Source organism: Choloepus didactylus, chromosome 4 (assembly GCF_015220235.1).
Source record: "Choloepus didactylus isolate mChoDid1 chromosome 4, mChoDid1.pri, whole genome shotgun sequence".
Lineage (NCBI taxonomy): Eukaryota > Metazoa > Chordata > Mammalia > Pilosa > Megalonychidae > Choloepus > Choloepus didactylus.
Window position 1 is genome coordinate 58,119,134 of NC_051310.1, and position 15,335 is coordinate 58,134,468.

At 35.9% G+C, this 15,335-nt stretch overlaps 1 protein-coding gene across 2 annotated transcripts; it reads left to right on the forward strand.

Annotated features, from left to right (window-relative positions):
• The first annotated feature begins 2,452 nt into the window (after window positions 1–2,452).
• GMFB (glia maturation factor beta) lies at window positions 2,453–14,590 on the forward strand. 2 transcript variants are annotated; one of them, XM_037832673.1, is made up of 7 exons: window positions 2,453–2,600; window positions 7,049–7,145; window positions 8,572–8,621; window positions 9,303–9,352; window positions 9,706–9,791; window positions 10,210–10,283; window positions 10,844–14,590. In XM_037832673.1, the coding sequence occupies exons 1-7, from the start codon at window positions 2,598–2,600 to the stop codon at window positions 10,913–10,915; spliced, it is 432 nt and encodes a 143-aa protein (XP_037688601.1). In that variant the 5' UTR covers window positions 2,453–2,597; the 3' UTR covers window positions 10,916–14,590. The 2 variants fall into 2 exon arrangements, with proteins under 2 accessions (XP_037688601.1, XP_037688602.1); XM_037832674.1 differs by having other exon boundaries at window positions 2,454–2,600; window positions 9,709–9,791.
• The last annotated feature ends 745 nt before the right edge of the window (window positions 14,591–15,335 follow it).

A 15,335-nucleotide genomic window follows, 5' to 3' on the forward strand; every position in this document is an offset into this window, starting at 1 on the left:
CTAAATGGTCTTTGCTTCTGCCTTTGCCCCACTCCCCATGTTATATTATTTTTTTACTTTAATTTTTAATTTACATACAGTAACATTCACTCTTTTTGGTGTACATTTCCATGAGTTTTGACAAATGCATAGCGTTTGTATACTCATTGTGGAGACCCAGGGCCCAGGCTCCCTTTCCATATTGAGAGTAAGTTACTGCACATAGCTGTCTACATGACCAGGACAGAAGTTAAAGGTCATCAGACCTCCTCATGGAAGAAAATATGTACAGATGGTATGTAAACCACTTATCTTGTAAAGCATTGAAACAACCCTCCCCTCATCAGTGTTGATAACAAATTTCCAGACCTCTCTGTCATGAGACCCTGCTAAACTCTGTTCTCATACATGGAATGTCTTTGTCCTAAACCCTTATAAGCTGCCCCTTTGCACCCTAACCTTGGCATAGTGCTACTTCCGTTTCCCGAACAGCCACTACCAGGAAGAATCTTCTCCTGTTCGTAAGTCCTAACAGACCTGTGTCTGACTCTGTGCCTGGCGTGTTCTTTGTTCTTCAGGCTGTGCTGACCCAGCCCCTCAAAAGCTGCTCTGGAACACTCATCACCACAATCAAGACACAGAATGGCAGTTCAGTTTTCAAAGTCTGTACTATGCTGTTTGGGTCTGTCCCTCATAAGAGCCACTCAGGAGTTAGTGTGGTACTTGGTGGTGGTTTGTATTGTAGTAAGTTTTCAGAGTCTTTGTTAGGTCACTTTGAATGTGTTCTGCACAAGAGGACCTTGGGTATGTGCCCAGGACTAGGGTCAGTTCAAATCTCTCAAGGCATAAAAGGGTTGAGAAACATTCTGAAATCTATCTTTTTTTTCCAGAGTAATGACATTCCTAAACTTTATTTTAAATGGTTCTATTTTTTCTGATTATTAAATATTGCCTACAGACTGAGTTCAAATAAAATGTCTGTAAATAGTGTATATTCATTTTATACCTCCCATAATAAAAGAAATCATATTTCCATCAGTTTGCTTTTCTTTCAGTATACCACTCTTGCCAATCTCCCTTGGGTTTAATATGAGACTAGCCCATTTCATAGCTGATGCTACCTAGGAAACATTAAAAGAACAGAGAGAATGAGAAAAAAGATGGATCTACTATTTATCAGGTGTGATGACATAGTTAAATGTCAATTTTCTCAGCTTTCCTCCAATTCCTCCCAAAAATAGGGAGAGGAGATGGGAAAGGGTAGGGGCAGGGAAGAGAATCTGTGCTAAAGTTGTCAAATACCATTGCTCATGGACCAGTAACAATTATTTTCTCTCCCACCATTTCTTATATGGTACCAGGTGTCAAACATATCTGTTTTCTTCCCACAGTAAAAAGTATTATGGGGGCAGATCATTATGAAAATGTAGCCGAGTTGTGGGATTTCTTATAGCTAATACTTTTATTTTTTCCTAATTAACAAGAAAATGTAGGTTTTGTATGAAATTCATTCATATATTTTGAACCTTCATTAAATGTTATTTGTTAACTTGCTAACAATTCATTAAATTTAAACATTTAATAGAAACTTTAAAAATTTTAATAATTAAGTCTAATATTAATGAAGAAGGATGACAGGTGGAATCATGTTCTGGAATTTTTTATTTCTTTGAACCTTTCACTGGTTCAGCAAATATTAGTTGAACACCTATTATGACTCAATAACAATGCTAGGAGTTGGAGGTAAACAAGATAAGATCCTATCTTATTCAGATTCCTTTGCTGAAGTTACCTGAATGAAGTCTTTAGCTCAAACTTCTTCCACACTGCTTTCTTCACTACATCCAAAAGTGGATTTGTTCCACTAAGTCTGCACTGCCTACAGGAGATACAAAAGTGAATCCGACAGAGGTCTTGCTGTCAACTTGGTCTGGTCAGCAGGAGATGAGATATACACAAAAAAGCTATACAAGACAAGAAAATGGCAAGTGCCGCTAGGCTATGAGGAATTCAAAGGAGAGATTCGAAAGGTTGGCAACTAATGAAGCAAGCGGCATTTATGCTGAGACTCCAAGGAAAGAAAATTTGGACCTGTCAATTTGAGAAAACAGGAAAGGACCTCCCAGGAGAAAAAAGAAAAGCATTAACAGAGTGTTGGAAGGTGGTGGGGGGCGGGCCTGGGCTTCGGGAGGGGCCTGACAAGAAGGGCACTGTGCGTTGAAGATTAGAGAGGGATGAAATTTGGAAGGCAGGCTGCAGTCCACACACATTAACTTAATCATATCACTATAAAATTGCTTTCAGAGCTTGAGAAAAGTTAACAGGACTCATGAACTGTCGTGAATTTTAAGGGTGCATCTTGGGATGATTCTTCACTTCCAGCCAGATAGAACACACTCCCTTGAGGACCGAAAGAAAGGCGTCATGACGCTCGCGTTCCGGATAATTTTGAGCCGCGCCGCCCACCGTCCGCCATCACGTGCTGGCCCGCAGGGGCGGTATTGATGAGGGGTGGGTGGCGATTCTGCCAGGCGCCGGGGCAGGAAGGGAGGCGGCCGCCGTGCCATTCTTAAAGGGGCCCGAGGGAAGGCGAGAGGCTGCTGACGGCCGGAAGGAAAATGGTGAGTTGCCGCCGGAGAGGGCGGGGGCCGGAGGGCTGGGCCAGCCGGTCAGGCTTTCCTGTTTTCCGGAGCGGGTCGTGGCGGACTGCACCCAGGGTGGGTAGGCTACTGCTTCCGCCCCGGCTGCTGGCGGTCGCCCACAGCCAGAAACTCGGCCTTCCCTAGCCGCCGCGCCCCAGGGCAGCATCTTCCAGCCGGGCCCAGGGCCGACGCGCCCCGCGGTTCTGGAATTAGGGTGCGGCCAACCGGGGGAGCCGGAGGAGGGGAGTCGTCCTCACCCGGCCCCTCTGGCAGGTTCCCAGTTCCTGAGCTGAAGGGTCGGAGAGGCGGGACTTAGCCTAGCGAAGAGCTCCTCCAAACGCCGATTTCCCTGCCAAGGCCAGGGCCAGGGCCAGGCGTGAAGGTCCACGAGGCGCCGAGTACCTCCTCCCCCGCCTGGCAGTGTTTGTAGAGAGGCTTCTGATTCTGTTCTTAGGGCTTCTCCTTAGCTTCTGCCTCCTCCTTCTCCTGGCGTGCCTCAGAATTTCTCCTTATTCTCGCCGTCCTCGGGTTACAGTAGTTGGAAACCTTTTGACAAGGCTTTGGTGCTTGGCCTTCAAGTGATTGTCAGAGCTTTAGTTTCACTGGGTCTCAGGGCTATAGCTTCCGTTCTCATCTGGGTTGGGTCCCCACACTCAAAAACAAAAGTGAAGTCTTTAATCATTTGTCTAAGAGGGATTTTCCGGATCCCTTCCATCAGGTTTTTAAATATGCTCAGGTTTCTTTCATTAGAAACAAAAAGCACTCCGCTGGCTCTGATTTCCCTCTCACTTCTCAACCCACCTCCATTGAACAGGTTTTCTGTTGGTCACCAAATCCAGTGAACTCTTCAGTTCACATCTTTCCTGACCTTTAAGCTGCATTCCAGGCTGTTGACCACTTCCTCCTTTTTGAAGCATTCTCTTCCTTCGTATTTGTTTCTGGGATACAGGACTGATTTTTCTCCCATTTCTTCTGTTGGTCCATCTGTTCTCATGCAGACTATTTCCCTTTCCCAGGACGTCACAAGTAGGGGTCTCTCTAGGTTCAGTCTTAGTCCTTTTTCCATCCTTTCTTACCTAAATGACTTCAATTACTAACCTATATATAGGTGACTCATAAATTTGCTTCTGAGATCTATTCCAGATCTTTTTATATTCAGCTTCTTAATTGACATCCCCTGGGAAGCTTTTTCCCCACTTGGATGCCTCAGAGCTACTTACGTTTGTCCAGAATAGAACTCATGCTCTTTCCCTGCAAACCTGTCCTCTCTCAGTGTTCCCTAGCTCGGTGAAAGGTAGAACTATCCAGTATGTTATACAAGCCAGAAGGAGCCATCACACTTTTCTTGAACACTGACCCTTTTCCCCCACCCTGTAATATCTGATCTGTCACCAGCTCTTTTGTAGTGGCAAAGAGAGTGGGAGAGTGGACTAGAGGTTAGGCTTCTTGGCTTAAATCTTGGTTCCACTAGCTGGCAACTTTGGGGAAGATCCTTAGCCTCTCCAAACCTTAGTTTGCTGCAAAATGGGGATAATAACATTATCTCATGAGATTGTTTTGAGTATAAAGGGAGATCCATGTAAAGGATGTAGCACAGTGTTTCTCACATAGTGTTTAATAGGTAGTAATTGTCAGCAGTGTTTACCTACTTCACTTCATCATTATCCCCATCAGTTTATCTAAGCTATACTTCATCTCTCATCTGGACTAGTCTTGCTAGTCTTGCTGTATTTAACAGGTAGTTTTTATTCCAGACTCTGTGTGGTGGACAGACTCAAAGTTTGCCTCCTGTGATTCCCATATACTGGCTCTGTGCCTGTCTCCTGTCCACACCACAGTAAATGTGATCTTTTCAAAATGCAAATCTGATCATGTTTTCTGTCACCACTCTGCTTACAACAACTTAGTGGCTTTCTTTGCCCATAGGATAGAAACCAAACTACTACACTGGACTTTGTGTGGTGATCCAACCTCCTTTAGTGCCATGTTCCTGTTCATTCTCTGTGCTTAAGTTGCATTGACTTTTCATTATCTGGGATGTGCTGTGCTCAGTTTAATCAAAGGGTCTTTCCCCAGGCAGTTTTAGACCTTCAGATGCCTTTTTTTTTTTCTGGAGAAGCCTCTTGTGACTATGCTGTTGTTCACCAGCCATAAGTTCTCATAGCATCATGTGCCTGTCCTTTCTAGCCCTTATCACATACACAGTTTTACATTTTTCTGCCTGATCCTTTTGATGTATGTCTGTTCACCTTCCTAGTGAGGTTAAAATTGTATGTCCCCCACTCCTTGCACTCCCACTATAATATAAGCTCTGTGAGGATCATATCTTTTATTTATTTTGTATATGTTGTATCCCTAGCACTTAGCACTTAGCTTGGCATTTATTAAATGTTCATTTTATGAATAAACCAATGAATGGAAACTTGAGCTCGACTTTCCACTTTACTTTTTGTGTTAACATTTACCATTTTACTTTTTGTGTTGACATTTACCATACAGTTTCTTCAAGGCATCATACTTATTCTTAAGCGCTCTACAAATTGTAAGCAATTAAAGCTGGCTAACCCTGAGTTGTCTTTCTGGTAGGAAGACATTTTTGGCCCTATACTGTGGTATTGGGAGTAGTGAAAATGCAGAAAGGCATGAAACAAATTAAATCACAGCGTATTTTTCACTTCGTTTCTAGTCTTTAGAATGTCAAGATTCCACAAGCAGTTCTCAGTATCAGAGTTGGAAGATAAGACTCAGGACAGATTGGACCTTGCCTAAACAAAAAATCTAAAATATTTGTTAGTTTTGATAATGGGTTCTACCTTTGGTTGAAGAGAAAGTGGAATTTCTAGTTTTCTGACTTCTGTAGCTTTTTTGAAAGATAAAAAAAACAGACTAGCGTTGAATACTAGCTTCAGAAAGTTCCCCATGACTTAGCATCTCTTTCTCTAAAAAGAATTAAAAGGATGGACTAAATAACTCCTTTAGGGGTGTTATTTATTGGTTAGTACCTGTTAGTAGGATATACTTTTGATTGTTTAAAAGCATAGCTTGTAGCACTGGACATATTATCAGTGTTCTGAATTTAAAGAACAATTTTAAATTGATAGTCATTTCCTGCTTTAACATACGCTTTGCTCAATACAGATCAAAAAAAGCAGACTGTTATTAAATTTTAATTTGAACTTAAAAATTACAAGCCTTAATCCTTTTAGGTTATGATGAGACGTGTTTAGCATTGGTCTCAGTCTCAGAACTATTCTAATTACTTTGAAGAAGCAGGGGGAACCACTATTTTAAAAATGACCAAAGTGCATGGACCTTGTTTGTAATCTGTCTCAGTCAGACCAACTACAAAAATTTGAGACAGTAGGGGAAATTTGAACACTATTTAGATAGTTGATACTGAAATTATTGCCAGTGTTTTTTTAAGCAGTTTAACATTATTGTTTTTATCTTTTTAATGTTGCATACTATCATTTTAATGATAAATATTAAAATATTTATAGGTGAAATGATTTCTGGTCTCTGCTTCAAAACATTACATGGGGCAGTATTCAGGGTCTTGAGATGAAATAAGATTAGCTGTGTGTGGATGATGGTTGAAGCTGAAGGTTTATAGGGTTTCAGTATACTATTCTCTCTATTTTTGTATGTTTTTTTTAAAGTTTTGCATATTAAAACAAAAATGATTTCTATCCTCTTGCTTGCAATCAATAATACATTTGCACCACTAAAAGAAGAATGCTTTTGAGAATTTCCTTGACAGATTTCTTGGGAAGAGTCTCTAATATTTCTTCATAATTTCCAAAAGGATCTTTTCTCTTTTATATTTGTTTTAACAAGTGCCTTCATATCTTCTTATTAAGCACCTTTATTTATATTCTTATAGTTATTTAAGATTTTAAAATTTTTTGGTCTTTATTCATATGGTTTATTTTTCATATGTTAGTTATTTGCATTTTTTTTCATAGTTGTGGGCGCCAAAATGAACAAGATCTTATTAATTCTAAATACAATAGGAAGATATTTCCCTGTTTCTTTTCTGCGTAGTGCAGAGATCATCTGCTTGCCTTATTTTCTAATAGCAGACAGTAATCTTCTAATTTTCCCATATTCTTCTCTTCCTCTCCAATTCTGATGAAATTATGCATTGTTATGTATGTGGTTCTTTGAGTAATTCGTTAGCCAAAGAGAAAGTCAGAGTACACCCTACATATAAGATGAACAAAAATGTGTATGATTAAATAATTTAGAGTCAAGGTTGGTAGATTTAAAAGCTTTCTAAGTATTCAGTTGTTCTGCTTGAATACTTTTCACATAATTGACATTCGTAGCTGTCAGTATAGCTTTTATAAATGCATTAACTGTATACCTTTCACATGTAAAAATGTTGAAATCATGGCAATTTACATGCAATTTTTTTTCTTTTCTAGAGTGAGTCTTTGGTGGTTTGTGATGTTGCTGAAGATTTAGTGGAAAAGCTGAGAAAGTTTCGTTTTCGCAAAGAAACGAACAATGCTGCCATTATAAGTAAGCTAAAAGTGATTGCCTCAGAGTTACTTGTTCTTAGTTTTGGTCTGTCAGTACTTATAGCTACGTTGAATAAACCAAACCTTGGAAAGTATGTTGCCACCTCCTGTTTAACTTTTTTCTTTTTAGATCATTTTTAAAAGTAACAGCTAATGTCATAGAATAGAGGTGAAGTGTCCCATATGCTGTCCAGAGTCCTTTCAGCTGCCTACACAGTTTGGAGAAGATGGTCTTCTTGGTCACTTGGGGAATGAAGATTCCCATTTGTAGTGTCTTATCCAGCACCATCATTAAACTTCATAGGGGACTAAAAATAGCCTGGTCAATCATTCTCAAACAGAAACCTTTATGCCTGCATTTAGGATGTTAAAGCCCTGCATTGTGCTCACAGTGACTTTGAACCTTACTCTAATTCTGGACTTGAATCCAGTTTCCTGGAAAGTACTTTAAGTGTCCTGACTTCTGAAATGGGCAGAATTATTTGGCATTTTGCTTCTCCCACTATGTGTCATATCTAATGTTATGTAATTTTCCTTATTTCTCAGATAATATTTGAGTACTTTGGGTAGTGATTTAGAAAGATGAAGGATAAGGGGGTGAAAAAAATATAAAAATTTATTGACTATGCTTAACAGATGAATCTGGCAAATGTTGAATTAATCAAAGGAAGTGACAACTTGTCATGAATTCTGATTCTATTACAAATAAATACAATGTAGGCATCCGTTCTTAAAAGTGAAAATGTGTGTCAGATAGTGCCTTTTTCCATAAAAGGTAACCCTTCTGAGACCATATTGTTATCCCTCTATGAAATTAGTGTACAAACACAAAAATGTGTCAATTTTACAGACAAGGGGAAAAGAAGAGAGACATAGATTATCTAAAATATTTCTATTTGGTTTGGATTGTTTTTGTTTCGTGTATTTGAATATGCATATCTCTGATATTTTGGTAGTTCAGTTTTTCAGAATAATGATACTGCATCATGACATACGATTCTGGAGAAGCTGGAAATCTGGCAGTTACTCTTTCTTGACCTCTTTCTTACTTTCCCTTGCAGTTCAAGCAATGTTGCACATAGACCAGTCTCAAATCACAGCCATCCTTTCGATCCTTTTCTTAGTATCTAGGAAGTTGTGTTTGAGCTACAAAGTTTTTCATATACACAGTAAATTTTAAAAAGTTCTAAATAAGCAAAATGGTGCTGTGAATTGTGGGTTAAAAGGTTTTTAAAAAGCTGACTGCTGTGAATAGCAAAGCTAGATAATAGACCATAACACCAAACTGGCATAATGAGTTTATGTTGGGTTTGTTGATGTTTTAATTTTAGATGCAAAAGAAAGAAAAAAGGGGCTGAGACAATGTGGGATGGGTAGATCAAAGTCACACTAGAATCATAGTTTACGTTTATTGTGTTTTTTTTTAGTGAAGATTGACAAGGATAAACGCCTGGTGGTACTGGATGAGGAGCTTGAGGTTTGTTCTATCAGCTAAATAAAACAATTAAATTAAACAATTATTACAAATTAATGCTCTATTAGTTATATATACTTCTAAAATGAGTTCTGAACCTTCTTTAAATACATGCTCACTATGCAGAAAAGCATGTGCCAATTACAGTATAGTGTATTATCTTACTAACTTAAGCATCATCTTTAAAGCATTAAAAAAATCCAGTGTAATAAGTGATAGAAATTAAGGCTAGATGCTCAGTAAAAGCTGAGTCAACATTATAGCTTGCTTCTTAACTGGTTGAATAGTACTTAAAAAACTAAATCATATAATTAAAGTATTTAGTTTGTCAAATTAAGTAAATAATTTAGAGTGAGAAGAAGTAACTTTTTCTTCCCCTAAATCAGACATTGTTGTTTCCTTTGGATAGTTGGCATGTCTCAGTATTTTTTGATAATTGGAACAGTAGTATAGACTGCCGAGCCTCTCAGCCATTTGTTTATTTAATAAACAGAAGTAAAGAAAATTGGCTTTTATTTGATTAAAAGTTTAGTAATCTTTATGTACAATTTAGCAAAATAAAATTTTGCTTTGTGGCATGTGGTTATGAATTTATAACTATAAGTAGAATAGGTAATAATTATATCACCTTAAGGATTTATGGTTAACAAAATGTTTAAAAGTTGCTCTTCTTTATGGTATTAGGGAATTTCACCCGATGAACTTAAAGATGAACTACCTGAACGACAACCTCGATATCCTTTTCTTTGTGCCTTAAAAAGATTTACCTTCTTTAGAGGTCAGAATTTTACTTACGAAGCTTATTTGTTCAACTTTTAGAAGACATATATTTTGTAAAATTTCCTTCTATACTGTGATTATAACCAAATTAAAATATGTATGCACATTTGATAAGAAAAGATGGAAAGTTGATGTATTAGTGGGATGAATTTGTAGAAAGATAATAAATAATGAAGGTACGGCCTAAATGGATAGGTTAGAAATTTCTCTCTCAATAACTCCTCAGCTGTATATTTTGTTTCAGAATTTGGTTGTTAGGTACCAGGCTGAAATAAAGCACCAACTTTAGTTTCTTTAACTTGAGAAAAACCTTCATTGTGTATAGTTATAAATACCAACATGATGATGGAAGAGTTTCATATCCTTTGTGTTTTATTTTCTCCAGTCCTGTTGGTAAGTGAATTTCTTTAAATAGTACGTATATGACCCTGATGTATTTAAACAAATTTTATACTAGACAAATTTTAGGTTTTTTTTTTTTTAAGATAAAGAGTGTTGAGTAGCCTAGATGAAGATGGCTGTGTGTATGTATGTGTATGCATTCCTGGGAAAGTCAGGATGTGCAGAGATCTAGCCTTATTTAATTTTGCTGCCCTATAGACTCACTTATTTATAATTAGCTGTGTTTCTATTGGTGTGGCAGTATTCAATAGAAGACTTTCAGAATACACCCAGTGATATATTTAGCCTGGGGATTTTTGTAAATTCAGTAACAAAGGAAATCCTAAATTTGTCGTTTTTAAAAAGTAAATAATGGAAACCCATCATTTTTAAAATATAAGTCTCATTTCTACACTGATCTCTTTTCTAGGATGTAAGCCTGAACAACAGATGATGTATGCTGGGAGTAAGAATAAGCTAGTCCAAACAGCTGAACTAACCAAGGTGGTATTTATATTTGACTTGCTCATCAAGACAATATTTTCTCTTTAAAAAAAAAAAAAATTACTGAAGTTGAAATCCATTATACTTTCTGGGCTTGTGCTAGTTCACATTCCTGCTGGAGATGTGTGACTGTGGTTCTCTATTCCATTCCTATGGAAACAACCTACAACTGGTTTTTCATTTGAAGCTCAAACTATGGAAGACCAGTATATGTCCCTCCAGTTCCTAGTTAACTAGGTTGATTTTAGTTGTCTATACTTGAAGTATTCTTTGTCTCTTCTCGTGGATAAGAGTTAACGGAATTGCTCTTTTAGAATATTTTGAGATGGGTGATTATAAAAGAATTTTGGTTTTATGCCATCTTGAATGCTAAAGTTTAATAACTGAATATTTTAGCATTTAAAAGAAGTAAAGTACCTCCAAAAGGTATTATCTAATTTACACAGGTTAAATCATGACTAGTATGAAGGGAAGCAGAATTTGGTATTTAACAATCAAATATAGAATATGTTTGAATTTTTTTGAGTGTTCGAGTATAACCCAAGTTTTTTTTTCTTAAGGTATTTGAAATAAGAAATACTGAAGATCTGACTGAAGAATGGTTACGTGAGAAACTTGGATTTTTCCACTAATGTGAACTTCTGTGTTTCTAAAGTATTTATGTATTAACCTGGCCATACTGGAACCAGACATAAATACTTATTTATGCCTAAAAATGCACTGTTATTTACAGTTTTGTTTCCTTTTCCAGTAAAGAAAAATTCTTCATTTGTGCAAAGTTTGAACAAAGAGGAAATTATCTTCATAGTAATGAAACTTTGTAAAGTGTTTCCTTATATTTGTAATTGTTAGATGGACTACTTCTCTCCAGGAACTTTTTGCACTCCTGTGACTAATTTCTATAATGAATGGTTCAGAATTTGTTACTATTTACAGACACCACTGGAAAGTGGATATTCAGTTGTGATAGACAGCAGTTGCCTCCTTTGGACAAAACTGGATATTAGCAATTTATATATGAAAATAGCGATTATCACTTGTCAAATCTTTGAAATTAATTTGGGGTTAAAGACTTGAGTGTTCCAATTTTGAGCCATGAATAATAATTTACTGTTGTGTATTCTGCATCACAAGTATGTTTTTTCATCAATCTGTACCTTTTTTGGTTCCCTATATCTTTATAATCAGGTTTGGAAACTATCACTCATTCATTCTTCAGTTCTGGGAGTTAGATTTTATGATAAAATTATGACTGTTGGCTTTTCTTCTTATGGAAATAGCACTTTAGTCTTAGAAATTGGTGGGTTGTAATTAATCAAGGGCTTCATTCCTGGTTATATCAGTTTTAGATAGTTTTGAACCTAAATTAATAACACTTAATAAAGTACCTCCTAATGTCCTATGAACACTAGTTATTTTAAATGTGTTAATACTGTGCCTTTGATTTGTTAACTTTGAAGTTAGTTTAAAATTTTTGCACTGCCAGTATTCCAGATTTGATGAAATTAATACTTTTTTAAAGGGTCCAAATAAAAAGTTTTCTAGTGTGTATATCCAAAATTTGTAATAAAACCAACTTCATATTTTTAAAATTCCAGCTATCTGCTTGCGTTGGTGAATACATGGCAGTTGAGAGTTACAATTTTGGGTATATTTATGATTAGGTTTGTACCATAGAAAAATGACTTACCTTAAAACTTTGACCATAGTTAATATTAGCATATCAGTAGAAATCCTATCTTATATCCTAAATGTCACAAGATATTCTAAATTGGACACCTGAATAGTTAACTAGACCAGACTAGTTAACTGGCATAAAGCAAGGATTCTAATATATAGTGTACTTTAAAAACAAATGTATAGGAAAACTGTTTAACATTAATTTGACTGAAGGCCTAGAGACTCTATGTAGAGACTAATTTGGTGAGTGAATTCTTACATTAAGAATATCTTAGTCATTTCAGAACTAGAAGAGACTTTTTTTATGTTGATATATTTTCCATTCATGTGTTCTTTGTGTCCTTTTTGAGATTTCTATGCCAACTTTAATATAGAGGAATACAGTTGGAATTTTCACAGTACTGAATAGAGCATCTTCTCTTCCCAACACTTGTAACTTACTGTTTGGTGTCATTAATCTAGAAATCAAGAAGCAATAGAAAGTTAGAGATGAGAAAGTTAGTAGAGCAGATATTTGTTTTTTTTAAATGAATAGAAAAGAGTCTTGATTCCAATAATTTCCAGAGAGAGAGAGAATTTCACCCAGGAAGTTTTTGAATTCTTTAAGCAGATATTTTGATATTGGAGAATAGCTTGCTCATTTAGAATTCTGTAGAAATACAAATGTAATAAAAGAGAATGGAGAATGTTTTTAATGTTTTTGAATGAGGAATTAAAACTTTGTTTCCCCTGGTTCACAGCAATAAGAAAAAGTTGTAAAATGTATTTTTAAATGAGGTTCCTTGTTTTGTCTTGGGTTGGGTTTTTTTGCGTGTATATTTTTTAATTTGAAAGCTCTGTCTTCCATAATGCGAGATAATCAGATAATATTGACCTGCCATACATAGAATTCTTAGTTCACTCTTCCCTAATGGGAAAATTGCTGTGACAAACCATGTTTTATTGAGCTTGTCTGACTTTCTTCAATAACATGTATTTTGCAAGATTGAGATTAGGGAATCAGCACAATTTTTTACTCTCCTGAATACCATTAAATGTCCTAAAGAGAGACTTAGAAATACTATGCTCTCAAATATTCTCAAGTTTTTATTAGATTTCCCTTTTATGTGACCAAATTTTGCATTGTTCTTTCAAGTATATTTCCCATACAATCTCTTTTTTTCTGCCTTCTCTCAAGTAGTAATTCCAGATTTCGTAATTCCAGTTTTAACATTCCATAGCATTCTAGTACAGACTATTCCCGTTCAATCTTCAATCTTAATCTTTCCTTTTTGGCAGCAGATTTTGGTCCTGGGAACCTCTTTCATGGTCTTCTAAATCAGCATTAGTTTTGAAATTGTTGGCCTTGCATAAGTTCTGCGTAGCATCTGATGTCAAAATAAAACCAACTAGTAATCATGGTACGTTTTAGTATGGTTTTTGTGGCAACTTAAATGACGTATGAAGAAAACTATTCTCAGGTTACTATGCTGAAATTCCAAAATGTCTGAGTTTTGAATAGTATTCACTTTGTTATGGTATTGAAGCAATTATGTTAGGAAAAAAGTTGGTCGACTGGCTGTTTTTGTTTAATTGACTTCTAAAATATACATTTAAATGGTGTGTTTCTAAAAAGTTTACTAAATGCCTCATGCAGTTAAACATACTGTTAAATAGTTTGAGGGTATTGCTAAATTTTTTATTGTCATTACTAAATAATCTTTGTAGCAAAAAATGTCTGTCAGCACTTTTCCCTCCCTTTTTATCTCCTATTTTCAGGAGTCAAGTGTAGCCATAACTGAATCCTGGTCTGACATTTAACTAAAAATTTAGTTAGGGAGTTTATTGCCAAATTGAATTTGGTCATTTATCCCCCACCTATATAGACAGAAAGGAAGACATACTTAAAAAAATGTTTGGACTACTTTTAAAAACCAAGCAATGTCATTAATCCATAAAGTGGACTAGTGATGAATAGATATTTTCATAAGAGTTTAAATGCTGATATTTGGTGGAAGTAGAGAGTAACTTGTAATCTGTCTATTCAAATATTCTTAGTATGTTTGCTTTCCCTATTTGTTCAACAGACTGATAATACTGGAATCTTTACAGAATTTGAGCCTTTACAACTTAAGTGAAGGAGTGTCTCAAACATTTCTGGTCAAATCTTATGTATTTCTGGAAGAATGTAAACAATCTTCTAGGTCACTTAAAACCAATGCTCACAAGTTGAATGTTCTTGAGAAATATGTCTCCTATTATGCCGTTTGACATTTCAAATCAATGATCATGTTCCTGTAATATTTAAAACAATTACATTAGGGCCATGATAGAAACTGTGTTTTCTTGCTTTTGGAACATAGTTCATACACATGGTAATTACTTGAATGTTGTTTGAGAACACTAACATGCCAGGACAGTTCTTTTATATAGTCCTATATAATCTCATTCAAGAGGCTTGAAACGTTAGTGGTCAATCTTGTGAATTTTAACGGTTCTCTGTCGTCGTTTAACAAAATCAACAACTGGCACAAATTCTTATGCTGTGGTTTCAGTCTCTGCTAGCTCATATTGCATGTTTATTTTGGACAGTCTTTTGTTAAGCATGGTGCTTGTACTGATTTAAATAAAAAGTTAACATAAAAGGACTGCTACCTTCTCATTTTTTTTACTTCTGTCCTCTCCCCTTTGGGATTACCATACCTGTCTGGCTTAATTATTAGAACATTTGTTTGAGCCACACACTGATTCAGCAGTTTACTTTATCTGGAAAAACTGATTATCAAAATAAATGAGATCACTTGGCAATGTAGGATTGAGTGAGGGAGACTATAACAAGATTATTAAAAGCTCTAAAACTTGGTCTGATGTGAAAATGATTCATTTGTAGAAAATGTTAAAGAATCAATGGCTTAAATCCCAGAATATAGATCAGTTAACAATAGTACGGGCAGAGGAAGTTATTTCAAATGACAAACCATTGTTTTCAGAGGGAAAATTAGAAGTTAAAAGGGCTGTGTACTTCCTAAGAAATCATATTGAAGATTCTTTTATTGAATGTAATTTGTTGAAGCACGACCCATCCTGCCTTTGGCACAGACTGTTCATGTGGTATGTGTTTGATAGTTATCTATTGAATGATTTAAAAAATTACTAATACTTAATATAATTTTTAGAGTTTACCAGATTCTTCTTTTCATTGAATATTTAGTAGTGTTTATAATTTGTGGTTGTGAAAGGCATCATTTATGCTTTCCTTGTCTTCAAGAATCTTACAAGGAGATTGTCCAGAGCATGGAAACATTTATATATTCCTTATTTCTCAAATTTGGCCACTTAACTATTCAAACAGCCAGCTCCTAATTTTTTTCACCGTTAGTAAAAATATTTTCA

What these genes read in the sequence shown, in the direction of transcription:
- GMFB (XM_037832673.1), top strand. An exon ending in GAACAATGCTGCCATTATAA is followed by an intron (nt 7,146 to 8,571) that starts GTAAGCTAAAAG and finishes GTTTTTTTTTAG; the next exon opens with TGAAGATTGACAAGGATAAA. An exon ending in CTACCTGAACGACAACCTCG is followed by an intron (nt 9,353 to 9,705) that starts ATATCCTTTTCT and finishes TAACTTGAGAAA; the next exon opens with AACCTTCATTGTGTATAGTT.